The following is a 25,236-nucleotide window of genomic DNA, read 5'->3' on the forward strand; positions in this document are numbered from 1 at the left end:
TGCACTCAAAGAAAGTTTAATCCCCTTTACTTAGCTCTAATAACATGCATCATTTAGTTTTGGTGCATAAGCCATGACTTTAAGTGCTGCATAAAGTAACTAACCCCAACTGTCAAATAAATTAATTGACTTTACAGAAGACAATAGGATGTTTAATGATTAAACAAATAAGTACTTCTAAAAATAAGCACCTCTAAACACAGATTTGATGTAAAATAATAATAATAACAACAAAATTTAGCTACAATTGAAGTGCAGAAACATAGCTCCTGGCATATCAGCTTGAACATCACACTATTCGAGCCAATGTCTCGTAAGTGTACATGGGAAATCAAAATTTATTACACAAAATATAGCTAGTTTTAATGAGTGACAACTTTGAATTGAATTCGGTAACGATCTGAGACAATACTCAAAAGCAAATCCTAAAAGGTAATGCATTTTTGCAATGATAGCATGTCAAAAGGATGGATTGTGATGATTTTCTACTCTCTTGCATTATAACCCTCTCAGTGAAACAAGTTACCTGTCCATCAGTAGTATCATAAGTCATATCTCACTTTCCATTTCCCACTATTGTTGACATGGAGTGTCCAGTTGTTTTCTCTGATCTGAAAGTAAGGAACCTGAAAAGAAAAAAAGGAGAATCAAACAGAACTTTAAAATGCAGGTAGCATAGTAGGAAGGCCGTTACTTTGTTAAGCTTCCACAATTATCAGCGGGAGAATGTTTGAAAATTTTAGGAAACTTAAATTTGTTGTTTATTGGGTAATAAACATGAATATTAAGTTCCACTCACTTCAATGGGGTTTTGTATTTTTTATATTAGCTCTACAACATCAGCAGGAACATTTATGCAAGCAACATAGACAGTGCACTCTCTAGTATCAGAACTATAACTTTTTTTTTTCTTTTAATAAGTAGTATAAAGCACTATCTTATTATATTCATTTATGAGATGTGAAGGTACAAGAAAATGCCATGCATTGATGAATGAGAGCTAGAGAAGCTCAGGATGGATGGACAATATGCTACTTGCGGATTAGGAAAATAATTTACCTTTTCAACGACTTCATATCCAACTTTGAGCCTAACATCTTGGTCTTTTTTCACATTCATGATGTTCCAAGTAAATTCAGCAGCAACTCTTGATTTTTTCTGGAAGTTCAGAAATAGGCAAAGTATGAAGGTCTTAGTGAGACTGTTACTTCAAAGATTTAAGCAACATGCCAAATGCCAAGATAAAATAAAAATATCAACCAACATGCCGAATTCCACGAAAAAATCAGAATATCAATCAATTATGCCTCAATCCTAAGCTAGTTGGGTTTAGATTTATGGATCTTCTATATCTATTTCTGCTCTTATATTCGGGCCCATATTCCAATGCTGGCAAAGATAGATCATTACAAAGAGAACATCCATAAACTTAATATGATGATACATGGCTTAGTTCAGGAACAATCATAAAACTCCTCGACAGTGGCGGATGTAGTGTTAAAGTGATGGGTTCAATTGAACCCATAACTTTCGACGCGGAGTATAATTTATAAGTAAAAATTCATTGAATTTGCAAAAAATAGTAGATATGAACCCATAACTTTAAAAATATAATGGGTTCAATGCCAAAAATCTTAGATATTGAACTCACAAAGTTTAAATCCTGAATCCGCCTCTGCTCCTCGATGTAGATAACCGTCACAATTTCAGAATTTTCCTCTTCAAGCCAACTTAAGTACATCCACTCAGATTGAAGTACATAAGAGTGAATTAATATGAACATACTCAAAATGCCAATGGGATTACTAGTTCTGACATTTAACACAAACCAAACTCCTTTTTTCTCGCACTGGCTTAGTGCAAGCATTTATAAAATCTTTGATTATTTAGCAAAAAAAAAAAACTCCTTTAATGCGTTGTTTGGGTTAGCTTAGAGTAGATATAACCGAATTCTTGCAAAATTTTATAACAGACAACACTTAGTAAGGGTTTACTCATCTAACCAGCTTCATTTCACATACATGCATAAAATTTGTAGTCTGCCAATGATTGCGTAAAATGACTTTATCAAAAAAAAGAATCAAAATGATCAGATTTTAATCACCAATGGTTTCATTCATGTGCAGACCTCAAAGATTTTGAATGGTTACCAACCTCCACAAGTTTCTCGTCCACATCATACTTGCCCTTGATATGAAAGTGTAGTGACTGTTCATCTGCAGTCACAGGAAATGCCTTCTTACCACGAACATTATACCAGAGCTTTTGACGCCTATAATACTGCACTCCAACAGCGAGGCTGGCATATTGCTACAAGTTCAAAGCATGTCAATTCCCCTAGCTACAGTAACAAAATTTTCATGTAGACAGGCTATTTCAAGTTGAATGTCAAACTTCGCTTATCAAGAGTTGACCATTCTGAAGTGAAATCACAAGATGATTCATTTATTCTATTGACAACATTTCTTTATATATTTAGTTATAGCTTTAAAAATATTAAAAACGTTGGTGAAAATATTATGAAGGTTGAATCTCTTAGAGAGCAAACAAGAACACTCGATTCTAAATGGAGAGAATTCTTCTATTCTTTCCTTTTTCCCCTGTTCTTGGGGTGATGGGAATGGGGGTTAGTTTAATCGAATTGATCCTCAATGACATCTCCATTTCGGCTTGTGCTGGAGCCCAAGCTTCTCTATTCACTACAACGAATCACATGATTGTTCTGTTTCTACACCATTTTTTGAGGTAAAAAAACCTGTGATGATGTCATTAAGCAACTGCTTCATTTTAGTGTATGAAATGAACCCTGGTCTATTCAAAATGCTTACTCTGGTCTCCATCTGGTAAGACAGCGGATATCAAATCAAAGCTGGTGACTTGTCAGTGTCACCCTATGTGAACTGAACGCTAAGAATGAATAGAATGTGGAACAGTTGGCCCTAATTATTTGTTTGTGGTCGATGTTGAAGGTAAGGGACAGTATCACGAGAAATCCGCGCCGGGCCAATCCTTAGGACCAACCGCAGCATTTGAAACTCGTGGGTCCCTCCATCTACCTCCTCCACTTAAATATCAAGCTTAGTTCACATGGTGCAGGGCTCGAACGTGTGACCTAAGGCACAAATCCCTCAACCTTTTCCGCTTGAGCCCTGGAGGCAGCCAAGTTGGCTTTTTGGTGATAAGTTAGTCATAAAAATTTGATCATTCTATAGACTCAATACATGTTTAGTTAGACTTCTCGGATTGCTCATAGCTTAAAATGTACCTACATATAAAAGTAACAAAATTGTTGTAGAAAGGGCTGGAACATACATCAGGAAAGTATCGCCTTATCATTCCACTCAGATAAGTTGGAGCTCCAATTCTGGTGTCTAGTTCTGCATGACCCTGCAAATAAACGGAAAACCCACGCGATAAAGGGACAATAGGAATCTTCTCAAAAAACTTATAAAACAGAGTAGGGTTATAAAAAGAACCAACAGCTCAAAATGACCCATCAAAGCTCACTCCACTTAAATTTTACCTCAGCGTGAAATACTCATATCTAAATATGTAAAACAAATACAGCAAAATCAGTTTACCTTTAGCGAATTATACCATAAATAAAGTACACCTCAATAGTAAATGGTTAATACCTGTAAGTGGGTGAGGGAGTTGAGGGGAAATTTCTCCTTGGCATGAATCACCAAACTCTTGGAATCCACGCCATAACGAAGTGACGTCTCCATTTTCCCTGTCAAATGTAGTGTGATTCTGTAGGAGAATTCCCGCTCCCCAACTGGTTAAAGTTAAACCCTAGATATATATGTTTGCTTATAACAGTTTGCTTCAGCCTGCAGAAATGGATAACCAGTGTCCAGTAGTGTAGCCTCTATTAAACAGTGATAGACTTACTTTGGATTTTTTTACTTTTTTGCCTCAATTGTTTTTCTTTTTCACTTACTAGTACCATTACCTTACCAATGTTGCTTTTTATACAATTTATACAGACCAAAATGTAATTTAGTGTTATTTTTGTTGACTTTTTTTGGGAATTTCTTAAGTGACGTTTGTTTCACATAAAGTTGAACAAAAATTTCAATATTTTTTTAATCAAACATCATTAGAAAGAAGTCTTCTAATTTTTGTAAAACTCAAAATTTCAAAAATAAGCATACACCAAACATTGACATAGCATTGTAACTGGGACATTTTTAGAGAGGTATAGTCGGACTCCTCTCTTATCTTATTGAATGAATGAAACTTGAGCTATAGTACCCATGCCTCCCAAAATTTTGATTAGGCATAAGTTAATAGTATGACAAAAGAATACATTTATTTATTTTTTTGAAAGAGGCAAATAAATCCACCCTTCATAATTTCTTGCATACACCCCATCCTCTCCAGACCATACTTATGCGATCACACCGGCTACGTTGTTGTTGTTATAGAAACAACAAAAAGGTTGTTAAAATTTTGTAAACTGCTATCATCACTAGAAGTTTAGGACTTCATAATAATTCAATAACTTACTACTAAAGTTATACTAATGTGAGCCGAATTACACTAGAAAAACATAAAGTGAAGTGAAGTGCTCCATAGATATGAAAAACAGTTATCTAAGCTAATTCATTTTACTGTCTAACCAAGAAGCTTCGGCAGCCCACGGGTGACAACCTACAAGGCTACAACTACGAAGTAATTCAATTGCTCAGCATGTAGCTGAATCAACTAAATTCTGAAATTGAACTCTCGTTCTCACTGTTCACCTCGCAACAAAAATTTGACCCAATATTGACTACAAGAACCATTACATTGGTTTAATGGATCAAAGTTGTTTGCACTGTAATTATATCTCATCAATTACTTCCAGAAGATCATCAACTTCCTGTCTCAAGGCTGTGATCTTTTGCTGGATTGGTGCAATACGGTTCTCAATGTCCCTCCCACCAGACTTCTTTTCATAACTATCTGTAACTGTGGTGTGTTTCACTATAAGCTTCTCTTGCAGCTCTTTCTCCTTTGCAACCAGCTCCTCGACCTTCATAAAACAGCCGGAGAGTTTTAGTACCAGCGAATTAAACACCACAAAGTTGTCATTGCAAAATGAAATAACATAAACTTGAAGTTCTCAGTGATAATAATTCTCACTTTAGCCATTACGAAATAACCATCGGCAAGAACAGAATAGATAGACACGAACCTTGGAATATAATGAAGCAGCCAGTGGAGAAGACTGCAAAAATGAGAGTAAAGGCTTCAAATCCTTTGAAAGCTCCTTCAACATATTATCAGCTGATTTACGAGCAGCTTTGCATGCTTGCACATCACCGGTCCTTGATAGATCTCGCAATGATGCTTCAAGTTTATCGTGAATACCCAAACAATGGTTCATTATGCTCTGGATCTGCTGAAGAGCACTCTGTACCTGAAAATACCGAAGAAAAATTATAAGTTACTTCCTGTACTATTGACACGAAAAGTAGTTATACTAACTAGCTTACCTCATCCCACTGCAGTTTTGCAAGATAAGAAGGAGAGGACTTCGAGATTGTCAAGTCTGCATGCATATATACGATACATGCAACGAATAAGAAGAAAAATCCAGAAATTAACATCATTGGTTCCCTGAGCAGTGACAGATTGCTGAACCTGTAATAGACCTGTTATCATAGCTTCATCTGTCAGTACCTACATAAAATGTACCAAGAAAATACTAGGAAGGAGGGGAAAAAATGTTTGCCAGATCAGGACACAAACTTTCCCGCATGGCAAGTAAACTACAAACCTATACAAGGGATGTCATTAAAACCTCAGAATGGTGAGAAAAGCATTACTTATAATTGTTTCCAATCCCTTATGAAAATCACCACACAAAAAAAGGAAAAGAAAGAAGTTATGGTGACAACAACAAGATCCCAAGCACATTGAGCTGGCCAATCCTTGTTCTTATCTGATTTCTGAAGACTTCTTTCAGCCATGAAAAAACCTGAGCAGAGACCTGAACTTTCCATCATTAAGGTAAAATAACCAAGAAGAGATCTTGATGTCATGATGATTGGTTTAACTAAGCAGTACTGGGTTATTCTTATTGATCCAAATGGCAGAGGAATCTTAAACAACCCATAATAAACAATTAGCCCAACCTTTTAAATCAGAGTGAAAGATGTAAGTCTAATTTACAAATTTTGTTTAACTTATACCGGTATACTCCAACATGTTACATCATTGTGAGTAGCAATATGCCTATCAAACTGATAGGTTACATATCATAGTTGATATTAGGGAAAAGATGCAGTAGGGTCTTAGCTTATGCTCTGAATTTAATGAGATAAGTTGCAATATGAGTCTTACAATTTGGGTTTGTCACTAAACCATAGCTTTAAGTGGTTCTTATTACAATATTCCATTGTTTTTTCTTCTGAAGAATGAAAATTATTTGTACTAATTAACTTGATCCAACACAAATATGCCCCGGTTAGCATGTGAAAAAGCCATATACAAAGCAAACATATCTTGGAAGGCTTGTTTTGACTGGATATGACACATAATTACAAGCCTGCCATCTGATATGCTATAACTCCATTCATAGAGATATCACACCCATTTCTGTAGCCATTGTAATTAGCTTTTTGTTCTGCAATAGACCAGCAGTCGAGATTTCCCTGGGGATCTTACTGTCAGTAAAATCACACTGTAATTTTCTTTCTAGTCTTTTCTACTTCTTCTTTTCCCTTTATTGTTTTTTTTTTGTGTGTGTGTGTGTGTGTGTGTGGGGGGGGGGGGGGGGTGGGTCATTCTTCTTTAGTACTAAGCTCTTTGCTCTCTCATTCAACCAAAGAGTTGAATCTTAAATACAAAAGGCTTGTTTGGATGATCGAGCTCAGGCACAGCTCAACTGCCATCACTTAACCTACCTTTCAGATTGAACCAAACCCAATCCTTATTTTTTAGGCTCGATCAAACTGAACTATTCTTGCTATTGTTTATTTATTGCATCCTTTTCAGTGTTCTTGAGCCGAGGGTCGGATAGACCTCTCTACATTCATAAGGTAGAGGTAAGGTCTGCGTACATATTACCCTCCCCAGACTCCACTTGTGGTATTTCACTGGGTTTGTTGTTGTTGTTGATCAAACTGAACTATTCTACGCCAGTTAACTCATGCCCAAAATGGGCTTTGCTTTGCTTGGCCTGTATGAGATGCTTCTCACATACAGTTCTTTCAATAGTATTGTAGATGCACTTGTATACCTGGAAATATTGGTTATGCTCAGGCACAGCATTGGTTTTTTCCAAAGCAACTACTGGTCTGCCAATCATATCCAAATGGGAAAATTTCGTCTGCAAATAAAGCATAAAAAGTATAAGTTAGAGGAATAAAGGTTATGATACAAAAGGAACTTCAGAGGGGATAACTAATATTTAGTCATACCTCTCTTGACTCTTTGACAGAAAAAGGAACCGAGACAGAAATATCTTTTGAACCTTCTGGAAGAATAACCTGTTCTCCACAAAACAATACCATAGTTATCTTGAAGAATTTTTCAAGAAAAGAAAATCAAGGCATTTACATGCAATTAGCAGACACCCGACAAAATTGCAGACACCCGACATACACAATGACCCAACAGTCAGCAGTTAGTTAAGATATCTAACTTCGTGGATCTTTTTGATAAGTATCTAGTTCTACAGATTACTTCCAGCTTAAAATGAAATCTAAATGAATTATTTAGTGTGGTTATCCTAGAATAAAGATAGAAAAATTTTCACCCCCTCCCCCCTACCAAAGGAATTACAAAATAAATAAATAAATGTAGTAGAACACTATTGGTCAAGCAATCAATTAAGAGACCTGTCAGTTCTACTAGGCTGATGTGCTCCCTGCTTACTCACTGGCCATGATCTTCTTTTTTCTTTTGTGGTTCCTATCTTTTCTTCTGAAAAAGGCTAGTTGCTCATTATAACAAAGACTAGAATTGGTAGCCTTGCCAAATCGATAAGCCCATACTTCATGTGTCTCAAAACACTGCATGCATGCTTCTTTTTTTATTTCTAATAGATAAGAACACCGCATGTATGCTTCTTAGCCTTAGATGTTCTCGGTGGCATATAAAACAAACTATAGCATACCAAGAGCAGAAAACCAGTTCTCTCTAGCAAAAGATTTAGAAAATTAACCTTCCAACCAGTAAATGATCAAGCACAAGTGCACACCTGCCCAAAATTTTCTTTCTCCTTTTTCTCAAATTTTTGGTCCCAAAAGCATTCAGTTGCCGACCTAAAATAATAGGTAAAGGTGTTTCTCCAGCAGCTTAAACTTATATGACGTGGTTCTTATAATCAGCACAGCATCATAGCCAGGCAAAGATTCTGGGTTCGTGCCTCAATGCCACCCATTAACAAAAAATATTTCCATTTGCTTGGCCATAGGGGAAAAAACTTGCTCGTAAAGGGAATGTCACAAACCTAAAAAAAAAAACTAAAAATTTCACCTCTACATGGCTTAAGCTGAGATGAGGTGATTCACACAACTTAACACATACTTTTCCACCACTCAAAGAATCCCATACAATCACACTATAGCATAAGCCCGTTGCAAGAAATATCATAATCTTCTAAAGAATTCATGTTTTAGATTCTTGTGATAACACTGAATCACACCATGAAAGATACGGAACTAAAGCCTTTATTCAGATCTTATAAAAATTACCTTCACAACGAGGTTGTCAACTACCACCTCATCCATTGGGCAACCGAAAGATATATTTAGGAAACGTTTTCCCTCTGCACGGAACAAATAGTCCTTAAGGGGAAGCCCATAGCCGATGGTAAAAGAAGTTCTCCAGCCACCAAACATTGGATACCTAGGTTCAATTTCTAGTAATGTCTGCAAACAGAGAGCATAGTATTAAAGCTAGAAACTAGCTACATGAGATCTTCAGAAAGCATGTCATGTTCTAACCTTTGACGAGTCACCCCATATATTAGATGTTGATATGTTGCCAATTTCATCTCTGTAGTAAATGGAATGGGCTCTTGGAGGCAATTTGGCAACAAGATGTCTAAATGATGATGCACCTCTGAGATGTGGCCGGGCCTGGTACTCTAGCCTGTGATGTTAAAAGTGGAAGATTAAGGCTTCCAGGTCTCAATAATTCTTAAGCTTAATCAGGAAATATGATAGTACCTTGAGAACTCCCCAATGCTTGTTGCACCAGCATTGACAAGGTTGTAATGCTCTGTGATCTGAACATTTCCCCAATGAGAAATTTCTATCTCTCGCACCAACTCCTGGGCAACTGCGAATGGCTTATTGCTCACAAAGTGTACTGCTATTGGTGAGTATGAGAAAGGAGGAAGATTCTCATAAGGTCCATATTTAATTTCTGAACCTGAAAATTTGGTGTTCTCTAACTTTGTATATGATTCAACTTTGGGCTCCGGTAATTTAACACTGAGAGATTGGACATTCACTGCATAAGGAGAAAGGTAGTAGGCACTCTCCTGGAACACAAGAAGCTGGATATCAGCTTGAGTAATTTTCTCAGGAAATGGCCGTAGTGCATGCGTAAATGCAGTCCTGACTTCCAAAGTCAAGCTCTGCCCCTTGCCTAGCTCCTTCAGTAGGGTGACAGAATACCAAGTCAATGACGGAGGCAAGCCTTCAGGGTTAACAACTTTAATAGGTAGACTACTGGAAGAAGTTTTAGTTTTCCCTTTCCCTTCACTGGTTGTTGCCACTAAAAATGCTAAATCTTTTGCCTGGTGATCAGGGAATGGTAACAAAACCTCCGAAATTTGATCGTTACCAGGATTCTCTAGCTGAACAAACAAATAAGAAATAAGACAAGCATCACTATAGACCATCAGATATTGAAAATTCCCAAATATATAACACCCTTAAATCTATTAATTAGGGTTTGAAGTATTTAACATTTTTAACAAACTTATCCCAGAACCTGAAAAGGCCCAAGCAATAACCACTAACCTTCAAAGTTGCAGTTATGCGTACTACTTGAGAAGTCAGGTCAACCTGCAATTCAAGATACATGAAGCCAGAAGTGAGCATTATTGAATAAATAATTTTAGTTCAGATCCAAGAGCTTAATTAAAGCTCAGGTTTTCTCTTTAAAATGGCATCAAGATATGAAATGATAGGTAAAACCAAGTGATGACCCCGACAATCAAAGATAATATCATTCCAAGCTGCATTTGACCATTACATTTTAAGAAGATAATTACACAAAAAAGCTGGGTATAAGATTATCATTACTCATATATAACCGGACATTCTATGCCACATTTTTGCACTGAGCTTGAGAACAAACAAAAATCAAACAAAAAGAAACAGGGGTCAAATGATAGTAAGTTTGCCAATCCCCAAAAAAACTCTTTTTTGAATCTTTCAGCTCCCTTGATACCAATGTAACTTAAGCAAAAGTATATAGCAAGGACAACAACTACTAAGCCTTGATTCTAAACAACATTGAGGTTAGCTATATGAATCCTCTGCAACCATTTCGCCTTTTTATTGCCTAGTTCATTCCAATACTACTTTGCAAACAAAATTAGTTAGCAAATTATAAAATTTTCCTAGAAAATTAAATCCGATAACTGGATCTTACTCCTAAACCCTAATTAACCTTAACAAAAGCACAGTAATAGATCAACAATTCAACATTAACATGAAGGAAGAAAAGTAGATTGAACAACAATCAGAGACGTACCTTTCGATCAAGTTTGGAGATGAGTAGATCGGAAAGTACAGGCGACCATTGGGCGAATAACACGAAAAATGAAAACAATAAATAGAGACGAAACGTCGTCGTCGTCATTTTCGGATCCTTTTATGCTAATTTGGCTGATGCCCCAAACACTATCAGATCGGAGAAGGGTCAGTCGGAGAAGGAGACCATCGCCGGAGTTGAGCTCTCTACTGACTGAGAGTCTGAGACTGATCTTTCAATGTGAAATTATACAGAGTCCCCGACCTTAAGGGTTAATTTTTCTTCTTTTTTTTTTTAATGCAGGGAAAATATATAGCACCTTGCTTAATTTTAAAATTCTGCAATTTCAAAAAGAAAAAAGAAAATATTTTGCAGCACCTCGGATTAAATATATGCGAGATACGGTAAAAATTGCACGGCGCCCTACTTGGTCGGCCACATGTAATCGTTTTTAATTTTTTTAACTTGTACCCGATTTGTAAACAACTTAGGGCCTTTTTCTCCTCTTTCTTCTTTTAGTGGCGTGATGTTATGGCTCTTTATTTTTTTACTATTGCTTAAAATTTCTTATTCTTCTTTTTTTTTTTAATTGCAAAATGGGCTCGTTAGATTTATTGTTGTTTCGACGAATTGATGATTGAAGTTTGTTATTGGTGATATTTGGAAGTTATGTTTCAAATTTGAGCTCATTTGGAGTAGATTTAGGTATTAAATCGTATATTGGATTGTTATAATTCGAAGAACAAATTTCTGATTCTGAGCAATTTGTACTTCGAGCATATTCGACCTTACGCGCATGAAAACGTTTGCACTTCAGACCTTTTGGCCTTAAGTGCATCTGAATGGTGGTTTTTCACTTCAGGCATATTGGCTTTAAGTGTAGGGAAACGTTTGTTTCACTTTAGATCTTTTGGCCTTAAATGAATCTGAAGTGCAATTTTTCACTTCAGACTTATTGACCTTAAGTGCATGAAACAATTGGTTACAGTCCAGGCCTATTTGGTCTTAAGTGCATCTGAGTGTAATTTTTCATTTCAGACTTATTGACCTTAAGTGTAGGAAAACGTTTGTTGCTCTATAGTCTTTTTGGCCTTAAGTGCATCTGAAGTGTAATTTTTCACTTCAAATGTATTGGCATTAAGTGCATGAAACCATTGGTTGTACTTCAGACTTATTTGGTCTTAAATGCATCTAAAGTGCAACTTTTTCTCTTCAGATTAAATTTTTTTAACTTCAGACCTGATAAGTTTGAAGTTGATTGTACAGTGGGTAAACTTATAATTTTTATTTGTAAAGTGGGTAGGCTTGTAATTTATTTGCAAAGTGGATATAAGTTCGATTGTGACCCTAAAATCAGGTATAAATGCAAAAGTACCAAAAAAATCTGCACTTTCAAATACAAAAAATGAAAACATAAAAGATGTCTATCATCCATGTAACTTTTAAAATCAGCTGTAAATTTCTCTTCTCGTCTAAATAAGAAGTTAAATATAGCCTAGTCTATGAATAAATTTTATTTGATGCAAATGATCCATATAATCAATTCCAATTAATTTTAAATTAGGGTATAATCAATTAAAAGGTAATTCCTTGACAAAATATTATTATCATGATGCAAGTATCATTGGCTAATTTCATGGTCACATAGAGATAATTATACTTTTCTCCAAAATTCCCCAGTTGAAGAAAGAAAAATTTTCTATCAAAAAATGAGAATAAGGAAAAAGAGAATCCCCTAAAAGATTTCCCTTGAAAATCAAAAATGATTTTTTTTGAAAAAATTGTGATCCAACCTAGTATTTTCATAATAATTTATTGATTTATAAATGATAATTTGTAAATATATAGAGATATCTTCTATTTTTTAACTTTAAACTCCTATGATATTTTATTTATTTATCACAATCGTATGCTTGTAATTCTCATCTTTCAAGGAATAAGGCTTTAAGTCCCTCCTACATTGTACAGTTTGTTTTAATTTTAATAAAATCTTATGCCTGTAGCGGTTTTGTCTTTTTTTATTTTATATTCTGTATGAAAATTGACCTTTTTAAGGAGAAAAAACGGAGGAAGAAAAACATTTGTATTTCTCTTAAGTTTCTTGGTATAGCAACAAATAATAGAAAAGAGAAGAAATATTATTTGCCACTTCTTACTTTTGAGAGAATAGATAAATAAATAAATAAATCCCTTATTCTTATTTCCACTCTCCCGACAGCCCATGATTTCTCTTGATCAAGTTAGACTAAGGTCTCTCTATAGGGATGACAATGGGACGGGGCGGGTGCGGGACGGGGCGAGTTTTCTTTGATGCGAGGCGGGGTGGGTTTGTTTTTATGCGAGTGCGGGGCGGGGCGGGTTGACTGCCTTTTTGTAAAAATTTCAAACGGAGTGGTGCGGTTTTTGGGTTGAAACCATTAAAGCAATCTGCTCTCTTTTTTGCTCTTATTAATATATTAAAAATTAAAATGCTTCACCCAATTTTGTTTGTCTATTTCTAATAAACTGTTTTCTTTGTTTGTATTTTTTGTGTTATTTTGTGGGATTATCAACTCATTTTCTATAAGACCCAATTACACTAATTCAGTGTATGACAATTTTTTCTCGAGATGGTGACAATTTAATTGATAAATTCTTAGCCTAACTAAGTCGTTGATTTGTTTTTCTTTTATACTAGTATTGGTATATATTTAGCAACTACAGAATATTAGTAAATGCAGAACAACGAATATGAGGCTCAAAATATATTTTGCAATCACGCTTCATTTATATTAGCATATTAGTAAGGGCACTAATAACCTCTCCACTTTACAGAATAACAAATTATTTTACTTATTTGTCTTAGTTAAATAAGAAAATGAAAGAAAAAAGAAAAATAAAACTTATGCGGGGTAGGGCGGGGCGGGTTGAAAGTTTTGCGGGTTTAGTCCAAACTCGCCCCGCACCCGCCCTGCCCCATCCCGCCCCACTGCCATCCCTACTCTCTATATTGTACTAACAATAACAGGGGAAGTTGTAAAATATATATACAAATGAAGAAGCACGATAAAAGGGGAAACAAGTTACTTTTACATACAAACATGAAACATTGAACACTGAACATGAAGAAAAGCAAGAATCATGGGACAATATTTGAGCTTCTACATTCAAAAGCTAAAAGAATCACTTGCTAAGTATAACTTAACAAAATGTTGACGAGAGGAACTGGCACAGTTGGCGAGGCGTCTGCGTCTCCACCTCCAACCAATAGGTCGGGGTTCAAAGTCACATGAAGAGTAAGCGGGAACTGCTATAGATTTCTTATGAGAAAAGCAAAACTTTTACAATAATGAAGAAGAGGAAAGGCAAAACATATTATACAGTCGAGGCACCTATCGCTTCCCTTCTGGTGATTTAACTTCCAATAGTTCAATATTCAGGTCGAATGTAGCACCTGGCTGCACCATGTAAGTTGAATGTTCATTAAGTTTCGGAAACAAGAGAGTTAAAGATAATCGATAAACACCAATAAAATCAAATAAAATATTGTGTATATTCAGCCAAGAACTCCTAGTGGAAGTGTTTCTAATCTGTAAATAGATTTTTCTTCCCCTATTTGGTGAGCGGAGCTATTAATGAACAAAAGTTTACGCTGACTTTGGCTATAAGGGCACAAGAGAGACAAGTAATCTCTAACAACTATATACTACTCCCTCCGGTTCACAATAAGTGACCAATTGCACGCCCATTAAGAAATATTCAATTCTATACAAAAATACCTACTATGACTAAACTACCCCTAATTAAACATTTAATGTGAGGAGTAAGAAAACTTTTTAGGGATATGTACATAGGGGTTATTTTGTAAAAACAAATTGAATTCTTTCTTGATTACATAACTGGGCACTTATTTTGAACCAAAATGAAAAAGCAAATTGGTCACTTATTGTGAACCGGAGGGAGTATAACTGGTCGTGTCAAGAACTTTGGTTGTAGATTCTACACTGAACAGGCAAGCAAAATTTGTTGTTAGGCCTTGGAATGAATACCAGGATTCTGATGGCATTTGAGCAGAAGCTACTCTGTCAAGATAAACTCACTTCTAACGGAATGGCATTTAACAAATACAGTGAACTTATCAAGCTTGGTCGCCTGAGATTTCTCTGAATAGAATCGAACCACAATAATAGCTTTGCTAACTAACATAACAAAGAAGTAAAAAAGAGGTGTGGTTCATACCGGAATCTCATTCATCCCCCTTGAGCCATACCCAGCTTCTGGAGGAACGATCACAGTCCTCTGTGCAAAAGAGACCATAAGACAAGCGCAAGTAATGAGGTAGCTGTTAGTTATGTTACAACTTTGTTTAACTTTCTTTTTCAGAAATCAGAGTTTGCACAATTTCTAGACAGAAACAATTAGAATTAAAATACGTGTTAAGGCAAAAATGAAACATCATCACACCTTTCCTCCAACTTTCATCCCTTCAGTTATTGTATACATTGCTTTTGGAGGTTTTGGAGCTGCTTGAGCAGAAAATAAACCATTTGGATTGTCCACAAAATCACGTTTCCGCTCTTTCCCTGGAGGAGCTCCAACCTGGAACTCATAAGGCTACTTCAAAGAGTAGAAAAACACATGTATCAGTGACGAGTGTAAACCAAGGGCATCAATACAAGTCCATTAGTAAGATATTCCTGGTCATAAGTCATCACAACATACCTGTGAAATTATACGATTTCCAGCCAACAATTTGGATTCTCGACTTGAAACTGCAGTAATATTACGATATAGACATTCAAAATGTACCTGCGGACGTGGGGAGGGAAGCCAGAAATAGGTCAATTTCAATTGAAAGTCAACGCGTGTGCAAATTACAAGAACGACAACCAAACCTGTACAGTGGAGCCCTTTTCAGCTACAGGACCTTTTCCTTCAAGAATATCATAGTATTTCAATCCATCAGCTGCTTTAAAAGCAATCATTAATAAAGATAATAATCGTGGACTCATATCCATGATATTGTCAGGCTCTTTTATTAAGAATTGGATTATTACGTATATTGACTACAACATTATTTTGATTTGATTTATATATTTTGCTAGTCCCTGAAAAGATTGGTCCAAAACTCAACAGCAATGTCAAAAGGGGTGAGAGTTTCGGAAACTAACATGGCAACAAAGCATTGGATGAGGTACAGAAATAATATTACAACAATATACCCAGTATCTCACAGTGTGGCTGTGGGGAGGATAATGTGTATGCAAACTTTAGGCCTACCTTGTGAAGGTAGAGAGGCTGTTTCCATAGACCCTCGGCTCAAATTACATGTTTGCCAAAGTATCAAGCAGTACTTGTGGTTAGGGGTGGCAAAATGGTTAAAAGAAAACAATTAACCACCCATATTATCCACTAAAAAATGGGTTGGATAATGAACTTTTAAAAAATGGGTCAAATATGAATAGGAACCATCCGACCCGCCCCGCCCCGCCTGTTTGCCACTCCTACTTGTGGTCAAAATTCAAAAATTCTACCTTGAACTGTTGTGGAGTTAAATTAAGTGTTTATTGTTAAGTAAATAAATCATATAGCCAGCACTAATTAGAAGCTCATCAGTACAAAAAAGGAAGAGAGCACAAAATGATTAGCCACTTCAAGTTTCATCTTAAATCTCTTTTTCCCAGTATAATTCCACCTTTATCAGAACCTACAGTGTACTGTGTACATATAAGATTTTCGTAATAGTTGCAATTTTAAGATTACCAGTTACAGAACTTAGTAAATTGCATACAATGCAAAGATAAACTCTGAGATTAAGACTCAAATAAGCTCAAAGTCATGTTTAAGAAATGCAAAATTGAGAAGAGGGACTAACAGCTAGTTTGATAATCTTCAATAGGGATGTTCTTCTTATTGCGCCGTTCTCTGGCCAAAGATGGTTGAGGAACCAAATTGAGGCTCAGGGGCAACACAGAGATAAGAATTACAGATCTTCTAGAAATTGGTAAATGTAAAAACACCTGCTTTAGCTGCTGGTCAGTCTGGGCATTGGAGGAATTTGAATGGTGATGAGAATTTTTGATAAGGCATGATCCTTGAATGCTCAGTGTTGCAGCCATGGCTAAAGGATTTCAACAAGTAAACTATTCTGATTGGCTCTATCCAAACACAGGCCGTTGAAGGAGTTAAGGGCGAGAGAGTCATTTCCATTGTAACAATATCCTAAGCCACCTCTTTCGTCTTTTTGTTTTGATAAACCAATAGAAATGGCTTCCCGACCAGTTAAATTTGTAGGGTTTTTGAAAGTCGATACACAAACTTTAAATTTTTTCATTTGAACATTTGAACTCATGATTCCCTTAACTAATAAACATATCTGAACCTTAAGCCTATACGAGTGTATTACACATACACAGACGTGTCCATCCGGTCAGCAAATGACCAATCCAAAAGTAAGACCCCACCTAACTAGTGACATGTGTAATTTTTAAATAAAAATTGTCATCTATATTTATATTTTAATAATAAAAATAAATACAATAAGAAAGAAAAAACTTAAACCCTTCCAGCTTCCTCTTCCCCGTTCCTTCCCATCATCCCCCTTCCCCGCACCTGCAACTCATTCGTCTATTTCCATGTCAGCAATCCCTTCCTAGGTTCTTCCTCGCCCTCTCCTCTCTCTCTCTCCAAATTTTTCTTATTTTTTTCTAGCTAGGTAGATTGCTGGAGAAATTTTCCTATCAGTATTGTCGCAGAATTGGCTTTCTTTAAAGTTGTGACAATTAATTCGTTGTAGTGGCCAATTGGTGTGACCTCCTCAGCAGCAGAAATCGAATGGCATTGCTCTTGGGCGATTTGGACCACTGGAACGCCATTTCCGACCAACTAGAGCCCGGCCGAGAGTTGCAGGTCAATCAGAAGTGGCGATTCCTACCGTGAAGTCTCTTGATTTTTGGTGGAGGGGTAGTTCTTGGTGTGGAGAACAATCTCTACGGCTTAGAATTGCAAGATTGAATGGTTAAGAATTGAAGAATAGTCAAACCCGATGAATTGAAGTGGTTTTTTTCTAAATCTGATCCGATGAATTTTTCTATTTTTCAAAATTAATTATTTATCTTTTTTTTTAATAAATTATTTATCACATTCACGCGCTTAATACCGGTGATTAACACGCAATTGGCCACATCAGCTATAATATTGCCACCTAAGCATAGTCAATGGTCAAAGGTGTTTATTAGTAGACATTTTTTCAAGTTCGAGTGTTCAAATGGGAAAATCCAAAATTTGTGTATCGTCTTTCAAAAGCCCTACAAGTTTAAGTGGCCAGGAAGTCATTTCGCCTAGAAAAAAAATGTACTACTAACTTATTTTTCATATTAATATTTAGGTTTGATAGATATGGTTTGGTGTAAACGTTGAGAGCGCGCACAAGTGTTTTTATATTCTCCTTAGTGCGTGTTTGGTATGAGGGATAATCGATAATTAATCCCGAGATTAAATTTGAGATGAACTTATCCCATATTTATTTGGGATAAAATCGTGGTATGGTTAGTTATCCCGAGATTATAGTATATTTTTTATTACTATGGGAAGGTGGAATAACTAATCTTGGAATAATTAATCATGGGATAACTTATTTCTCGACCAAACGAACCTTAGTGTACTAAACTAAATGCACATTTTGGAACAGACTCTTTTCCATGTTAATTCTTGCAATTATTACTTCCAAGTCAAATTTTCTTTCTCTAATTTCATTTTTTTTTTTAATCTTATCGTAAATTACCCTATCGAATTAACACCATTTCTATTTTCTCTCCGAGTTGGGAGTGTCGTGAACGAAACAGACAGAGAGAGATATATGGAGAATCTAACTGAAGATGCTACGAGGGAAAAATTGAGAAGCTGAAAATGGACACCTAACTTTATTATCACAAAATAAACAAGTAATCCAATTCTAGTCTCGAGGTAATCGTGAAGAAAATTGATTTTGCTGGGGATCACTGGGAACAAATACAGGAAGCTGACCACCCCTTTGTGTTCTACCCTGATAGTAACTTCGCTGAGGACCAGCAGAAGATAGTGTACCACCACTTCTTCCCCCTCTGTTCACGTTCTCGTTCAGTAAAGGTCCTCCGAAAAATATAGATTGACCTGTGTATGTAAGCTCTGTTCCAGATACTTGGGAAGTAGAACCGGCACCCCTGGTATTAGCAGTAACAAATCGCCCGGCTTCTTGATCCCAAAATACTGATGACTTTGTATTCTCTGAAGTGCCCATGTTGTTCTTCCTTGTGGCTACTCCTGGTAAATTGTCGGGGGTAGGAGTTTCGTTCTCGTGGCATGCCTTTGCTGACCAAGGAGACTGATCTGCAGATGACTGATATATTGGATTGAAGTGGTCTCTATTGGAAACGTGATGCTGCAGCGCTAATGGAGAAGGGGTTAGGTTAGTGGCAAGAGGACTGCTTAAGTTACTCATGCTGTGACCACATGTTTCAATATCTTCCCTGCTGGCACGGCTGGGCGGATACGAGCTCTTGGAAGGAGACGACCTAGATGTCCCAGCTCTAGCATTATTACTGTCATAAAATCCGTGATTAGTACTTGCCGGACTGCTTCTACCACTCATGCCACTGGACAAATGATCAGCATCGTAAGGATGATGCTTGGCGCCAACTGGACGTAGAACAGATGACGAAGCTCTAGCCTTGGCACCAGCCTTGATTGCTTCATTAGAATCTAGTTTCGCAAGCTTCCATGCACTAATTCGGACTGGACGATGGGATAGCTTTTTGTCCTTATCTACTGCGTCAGGATCAATAGTAGATGGCAATCTCCCAGGCTCAAGATGAGGAATAATTTCATCCTGCACGGGGTGTTTAAAGGAATGATATTAGCATCATAGTTCTATAATCCGACTGCTTTCCTCAAGTACAAAGCATGAACTTAGTAATCTCCATATGACAAACTTATTTTTAGCTGAAAAGCAAAACCAAGCACCAGAAAAGGGACAACTAACTGAACTAAAACTGTTGAAGAAGCAGAAACGGATGACATGTTTGGAGTTTAAAGTTAACGTAAACCATGGGTGTCTTTTTTAAGCTGGACGGCTGTTGGTCACTTGTACAAAACTAGAAGCACGAAAGAAGTATAACCTGATGGTCCATGAAGATTCTTGGAGGAGTACACCAAGCACCTTTATGTTGCAAGCTCATCCCAACAGAACTTCTCCCACTGATGGCAGTCACCGCAGAGCTGGTCGGTGATGATGGCAAACTCTGCTGATCACCTCCGTCTACAGAGGGTCCAGGCGGCTCGCTTTGAGATCTCATCGCAACAACATACTCGTATGTTGTAATGCCCTGCAGTACAACAGAACCAGAATATCTTTAATATATAAAACATGCACATATAGAAATGAAAGACCGAGAAGGAATGAGGATATGAACAGACATACCTTACGAATGAGAATAAGGTGGAAAAAGAGCAATTCACCTAAAGGCACGGTTGCAAGGAAAGATACAGCAGTACATAGGGCCTGAAACAGAAAAAAGATTAAACCCAAAGCGAACAAGAAAGGGCACAAAATATGTTATAAAGCTGCTACTATTGGAACAAGTTCCGAACAGCACTATATGCCATATATATGGTGATTCTGGCACAATGATTTGCACACTTTAAAATTTACGACCTGCTTCAAGGGCCTTGCTACATAAATGTTAAGCTATCTTACATAAATGTATGATATCTTTCCTTCAAAAGGATTGGGATACATACAGCTCCCACCAATAAATTAAGGTCTAATAAAGACAAATTAGAAAATGCAGTACACACAGAGCGTCCAGATACTGACACAACAATCAGAAAAGTTTTTTTGCTAGCAACAAGCTAGCTTACATACCACTACGATAGCAAAAGGAGGTCTAGAGAATCCTTCTCCGAGCCTTTCTGTTATCTGATTTTCTGTAGCTTTCTTGTCGACAAAGCATCTAACTAGGACTGCAATGCCCACTCCGCATTCAAAGACAAGCTGACATGCAACAGAACATACTTAATAAAGAAAAGGGGAAGGATGAAGAAATGATTATGCCTTGTCAAACTTAAAAGACCATTTAAAAATGATAGAATCTCAGTGTGACTTACCCAGACAAGGCTGGAAGCCATCAGGCACACAAACGTGATATAGTTTTTCCTTCCCACACAGTTATTCAACCACTGTAAAAAGTAGACATCCAAAATGACAATGTGATGATAATAACAGAAAATCTACATTACTGCAAGAGGGGTATATGAATTAAGCGAACGCGATAGCTAGTGGGATGATATATATATATATATATATATATATATATATATATATATATATGTGTGTGTGTGTGTGTGTGTGTGTATGTATATATATCAAATATACCCTTGTCTTGATCTCCTCAGATGGAAATCAGATTCAGCATATTCCTCCAATTCAAATCATTATGTCACGTCAAAGTGAAACACAATGTGTTTCGAGCAACGGAAAATTAAAGGAGAAGACAAATCATATTCAACTCACACGGCAGTGATGATCAAATCCATCAACACATTTGTCACAACTTCTACAGTGTTTGCTAAACTTTCGAACCTACATAAGAAAAAATACCTTATTCATGTCTCTTCACTATATCCAATGAAAATCTAAACATTTGGATGTAATTGCAGGAGAAAATATACTATAGATGCAGGGTAGGTTAGAGAGAGAGAGAGAGAAAGAAGCCGATGAGAAGTGGTATACCTCAGCATTACACAATGTGCAAAACAAAGCTTCTTCATCTCCACTCTGCTGCAGCAATTGATCATCCTTCCGACAGTCTTCAATGACAAAACAACAACAGAGGACCCCTCCAAGTTTTCCACAGCAACCTGAAGCATCCCTTGCAGACGTTCCTCCATCTCGAAAACCTTCCTTGTTGGGACCCCCAGCAGCAGATATATCACCTAACGCAAGCAGTTCAAGATGTCAACAGAAGATAAATCATGGCTAAATTACAAAACAGATACCAATGATCCATCTTTCAGCCGCTCCATCCCAACAGGATGCAGCAACAAAGTCTCATACATAACACTTGATAGTTTTTTTTCCTTTTTTATCTATTGTAAAACTCTAATCTTTTTTAAGTTTATGAGTAATAGTAAAACTTGATATTTCTTATTGTATTCTCAAATATCTACAGGGTCAAATGTCAGGGTTTACTAGTTATCTTCAACTCATATCTAATAGACATTCTTCAATTACCAACCAAAAGAATAATTCAGAGTATCTTCAGGGTGTTCTAGTTCTGTTGAAGACTTAACTTTATCAAACGACGCTGAATAAGAGGATCATATTGCAACCAAAAACTAACCAGGAAACTCTATTTCATTGTGTGACTGATAGGCTGTTGACTTCTCAGCTTCAATGAGAATCCCAGGATCAGCAGGATCAATTGCTGTGCATCTGACATAGAGTGTGAACACACACAGAGCCTGAAAGCAAAAGTCAAGATGACAAAAAGTAACAAGAAATTGAAAGAGGAATAGAGCGTTTGCAACAAAAGTAGCAAGAAATTTCAACCCTGTTGTACTCACCAAGAAGGAATAAACACCAATTGCTATGTACTCAAAGATGTCTTTTCCTAGAAATGGAGCAAAAAATGCATAGAAGGCAACAGATAGCAGGAAGAAAACTGTTATAGCCACAACCTGCACAGCAACATGGAATAATCAGTAAACAAGCTTCAATTTGCACAACAACAATAGATAATATTAGTTAAACATAAAGGCTGATAAAATATGATGTCACTAATCATCAGCAAGACTGCACCTTCCATAAGAACTTGAAAGTGAAACTTGCGATTCAGAGAGTTGGGGAATAGGAAATGAGTACAGAAGAAAGAAATGAGTGCTGATCAACACAATCCCCCCCCCCCCGATAAACTACTTTAGTTTGTCAGATGGACGGCACAAAAGGATATCAGGGGGACCAACCTAAAAGGATACATATGGACAGTTGTATTAGCCAATCCAGCGAACGTGATTCAGAGCTAAAACCTCTTTAGACTAAGTTGTAAAGTTTGTCTAACAAGGAACTTGATGAAGCAGAAATGCATTATTGCAAAAGGTTGATCTCAGTCACAAAAATTCTAACCTATCTCAGTCACAAAAGTTCTAACCTTGTTACAATGCAGGGTAATCCCCATAAATTTTGAAACTTGTCAGAAAAAAAAAATAGCTCCAATAATAAAGAGGCCAGTCAGTAAATTTTCTACCACAAACTAAAATTTGACGCCTTTGCTCCAAATACACAACAGACTCAAACCAACATAAAAACTCAGATAAAACAAACTAAAATTAAATGTAAGTCAAGTCAGATTCCTTCTCCAAAGTGAAAGATCGCATTTTTTTTAGATTGTTAGACAGTAGAAGATATCTTAGTAAATCAAAACAAAAAATTATGTAAATTCCAAATCTACAAAGAAAAAGTAACTGAGGCATCACTCAAAAAGGAAATGGCAAGAGAGTCAAAAGTGCAGTTGACTAAAGAAACAATCAGCAAATGCCAACAAACTACTCTACCACCAAATCAAAACTCCCACTTTAAACACCCAAAAAAGATCTAATAACACCAACATTATGACTTTACAAGTGATCCAAAGTACAAGAAAGAGTAAAAAGCAAGAACCTGAAACGAGTGAGCCGGTAGTTGCCACCCATGTCGCCGAGCCATAGAAAACCCGAGTTAACTCAAACCATAAACTACAATAATGACCAACACTGCAAATTGTACCACAATGTGAACTAAATTACTAGTATTGAAACTAAAAATAAATAAAAATTGTTGCTTTACTGCTGCTATGAACTTATTCTAAGATTATGATATGAAAAATTTGAAATTTAGCATCGACCCATATAATAATATTAGAAAATAAAACGACCCATTAAGATAGATTTTAAGTTCTAGGGTTTGAGGAAATTGAAGAAGATGAAAAAAATGGAAGAAGTGGCCAAGTGGGTGAGGAAAATAAGGAAAAAAGACACTGGTTATAGAAATGCATAACAAAATACTATAAACATTATGCAGCAAAGTGTAACAAAACAAAGAAGAAAGTGTTTTTTTTATTTTTATTTTCGTTTATAGAACAATCTAAAATTTTTGACTATGATACACTGCCGGCTTCTTTATTTCCTACCTTTCTTCTATTAATCTTGACAATTTTAGATTTTGATCCTCCTAATATTTAATTAGGTACATTTTATATTCCAATAATAGAAATTTACAATTTAGGTCTATCCATTTGTTATTTATCAAAGAATATACATATTAAACTAGGTAGACAAAATTGGAATAGCCATAGGAATATGTATCGGCTAATGCTCCCAGGTTGATGCAATGCATAATACTGAATATTAGTCTAAATTTCATCTTTCGATGATGATATAGTTCAAAAACTACTTTGAATGTAAAAAATTTCTATTCAGAAGCATATATTTTTATTGATTTTAATGTAAATACAATTAGCAAAATATCATAATGACCAAGATCAGATGTTATAGATAAATGAGGGACTAAAGTGTAATAATCTATTTTGTTTATCCCCCCCACCCCCACCCCCCGGGTTTCAACGTGGCTAATAGAATCCTCGAGCTACCAAAAGTGTAAATATCTTCTTTCAATTTACCACTAAGATTTTGTTTTTCTTACTGACTTTTAGTCTCAAATATGTTCTCTTGTACATAGTAATAATAATAATATAATACTCTTCAACATTGGTTTTTTTTTTTGCTAATACCATAACATTGTTAGTAAGCAACAATAAAATTTTCCTGAACTAAGGGGTAAATTTATGTAAGGCACAAGAGTACTAGAAAAAGAAAACAAAAGAAATTTGTCAACTTTTTTGATGTAAAGAAATAAAAATGAAAGCTCAAAGAATTAGGGAAATATTGAAGTACCTAACATCTTGTTTGGATGGTTATTACCTATTGTATTGTATGGTATTATTACTTTAAATACAATATTTGTTTTGGTTGTTGCTTAAATTTTATTGTATCGTGTCGTTAAATCCGTCGTTACGTAACGACGATATGTGCCACTTTATGTAACAACCGATTTGGTGTGGTTGCGTCGTTATCTTACTTTTTTCTCTCATCCCACCCGTATTTATTATTAAATAATTTTATTTTATCATTTATCCTACCTTTTTATATAATAAATTTGTCATGTATTATAACTTTTTAAATAATATTGCAAGTTTATTTTTCATATTGTTGGTGCGTGATATCATGAAATAACAACAAATGATACAATCAGTGGCGAAGCTAGAAATTTTTTGTAGGGTGTTCAAATTTAATAGAAGCGGAAAAAATTTCCGATAAAGGGTGTTCAATATGTGTTATATACTTCTAAAACGTAATATTTTACTAATATACATAGTACAATTTTTCAACAACACCACGTGGCTTCGCCACTGGATACAATCTATCCAAACATTGTATATACAATATAATATGATACGATACATTATGAAACAATGTGTA

The 25,236-nt window shown here is 36.0% G+C and overlaps 4 protein-coding genes across 5 annotated transcripts; all 4 read right to left on the reverse strand.

Annotated features, from left to right (window-relative positions):
• Positions 1-207: 207 nt before the first annotated feature.
• LOC107818238 (outer envelope pore protein 21B, chloroplastic) lies at positions 208-3,853 on the reverse strand. Its single transcript, XM_016644192.2, has 5 exons — positions 3,636-3,853; positions 3,313-3,387; positions 2,155-2,310; positions 1,060-1,158; positions 208-626 (listed from the first exon to the last, which is right to left on the reverse strand). The coding sequence occupies exons 1-5, from the start codon at positions 3,726-3,728 to the stop codon at positions 543-545; spliced, it is 507 nt and encodes a 168-aa protein (XP_016499678.1). The 5' UTR covers positions 3,729-3,853; the 3' UTR covers positions 208-542.
• A 618-nt stretch (positions 3,854-4,471) lies between these two features.
• LOC107818236 (dolichyl-diphosphooligosaccharide--protein glycosyltransferase subunit 1A) lies at positions 4,472-11,032 on the reverse strand. Of its 2 annotated transcripts, none has more exons than XM_075226015.1 (10): positions 10,708-11,032; positions 9,969-10,013; positions 9,168-9,802; positions 8,943-9,090; positions 8,691-8,867; positions 7,413-7,481; positions 7,232-7,321; positions 5,484-5,642; positions 5,183-5,407; positions 4,472-5,020 (listed from the first exon to the last, which is right to left on the reverse strand). In XM_075226015.1, exons 1-10 carry the CDS (start codon positions 10,813-10,815, stop codon positions 4,829-4,831), a joined length of 1,848 nt encoding a protein of 615 aa, XP_075082116.1. In that variant the 5' UTR covers positions 10,816-11,032; the 3' UTR covers positions 4,472-4,828. The 2 variants fall into 2 exon arrangements, with proteins under 2 accessions (XP_075082116.1, XP_075082117.1); XM_075226016.1 differs by having other exon boundaries at positions 9,168-9,798; positions 9,965-10,013; positions 10,708-11,009.
• Positions 11,033-13,755: 2,723 nt separating this feature from the next.
• Positions 13,756-16,873, reverse strand: LOC107795307 (peptidyl-prolyl cis-trans isomerase FKBP18, chloroplastic). The gene is made up of 6 exons (XM_016617917.2): positions 16,562-16,873; positions 15,582-15,652; positions 15,409-15,495; positions 15,151-15,300; positions 14,926-14,985; positions 13,756-14,144 (listed from the first exon to the last, which is right to left on the reverse strand). Exons 1-6 carry the CDS (start codon positions 16,803-16,805, stop codon positions 14,079-14,081), a joined length of 678 nt encoding a protein of 225 aa, XP_016473403.1. The 5' UTR covers positions 16,806-16,873; the 3' UTR covers positions 13,756-14,078.
• A 1,707-nt stretch (positions 16,874-18,580) lies between these two features.
• Positions 18,581-23,897, reverse strand: LOC107820806 (protein S-acyltransferase 21). Its single transcript, XM_016647151.2, has 10 exons — positions 23,381-23,897; positions 22,288-22,401; positions 22,065-22,185; positions 21,455-21,657; positions 21,236-21,304; positions 20,830-20,901; positions 20,588-20,716; positions 20,144-20,224; positions 19,842-20,048; positions 18,581-19,552 (listed from the first exon to the last, which is right to left on the reverse strand). Exons 1-10 carry the CDS (start codon positions 23,423-23,425, stop codon positions 18,641-18,643), a joined length of 1,953 nt encoding a protein of 650 aa, XP_016502637.2. The 5' UTR covers positions 23,426-23,897; the 3' UTR covers positions 18,581-18,640.
• Positions 23,898-25,236: the final 1,339 nt, after the last annotated feature.

The sequence above is a fragment of the Nicotiana tabacum genome, chromosome 12 (genome assembly GCF_000715075.1).
Source record: "Nicotiana tabacum cultivar K326 chromosome 12, ASM71507v2, whole genome shotgun sequence".
In the NCBI taxonomy this organism is placed as follows: domain Eukaryota; kingdom Viridiplantae; phylum Streptophyta; class Magnoliopsida; order Solanales; family Solanaceae; genus Nicotiana; species Nicotiana tabacum.

Coding starts and splice junctions, on each gene's coding strand:
- LOC107818238 (XM_016644192.2), bottom strand. CDS start 3,728: ATGGAGACGTCACTTCGTTATGGCGTGGATTCCAAGAGTTTGGTGATT. Junction 3,388..3,635: donor ACTCCCTCACCCACTTACAG/GTATTAACCATT, acceptor GTTTATTTGCAG/GGTCATGCAGAACTAGACAC. Junction 1,159..2,154: donor TGGACGAGAAACTTGTGGAG/GTTGGTAACCAT, acceptor CTGAACTTCCAG/AAAAAATCAAGAGTTGCTGC.
- LOC107795307 (XM_016617917.2), bottom strand. CDS start 16,805: ATGGCTGCAACACTGAGCATTCAAGGATCATGCCTTATCAAAAATTCT. Junction 15,496..15,581: donor AAAAGGGCTCCACTGTACAG/GTTTGGTTGTCG, acceptor CCACGTCCGCAG/GTACATTTTGAATGTCTATA. Junction 14,145..14,925: donor GGGGGATGAATGAGATTCCG/GTATGAACCACA, acceptor TACATGGTGCAG/CCAGGTGCTACATTCGACCT.
- LOC107818236 (XM_075226015.1), bottom strand. CDS start 10,815: ATGACGACGACGACGTTTCGTCTCTATTTATTGTTTTCATTTTTCGTG. Junction 7,482..8,690: donor TTGACAACCTCGTTGTGAAG/GTAATTTTTATA, acceptor TGTGGAGAACAG/GTTATTCTTCCAGAAGGTTC. Junction 7,322..7,412: donor CTGTCAAAGAGTCAAGAGAG/GTATGACTAAAT, acceptor CTTTATTTGCAG/ACGAAATTTTCCCATTTGGA.
- LOC107820806 (XM_016647151.2), bottom strand. CDS start 23,425: ATGGCTCGGCGACATGGGTGGCAACTACCGGCTCACTCGTTTCAG. Junction 21,305..21,454: donor GCACATTGTGTAATGCTGAG/GTATACCACTTC, acceptor TTTCTTATGTAG/GTTCGAAAGTTTAGCAAACA. Junction 19,553..19,841: donor GAATCTTCATGGACCATCAG/GTTATACTTCTT, acceptor CACCCCGTGCAG/GATGAAATTATTCCTCATCT.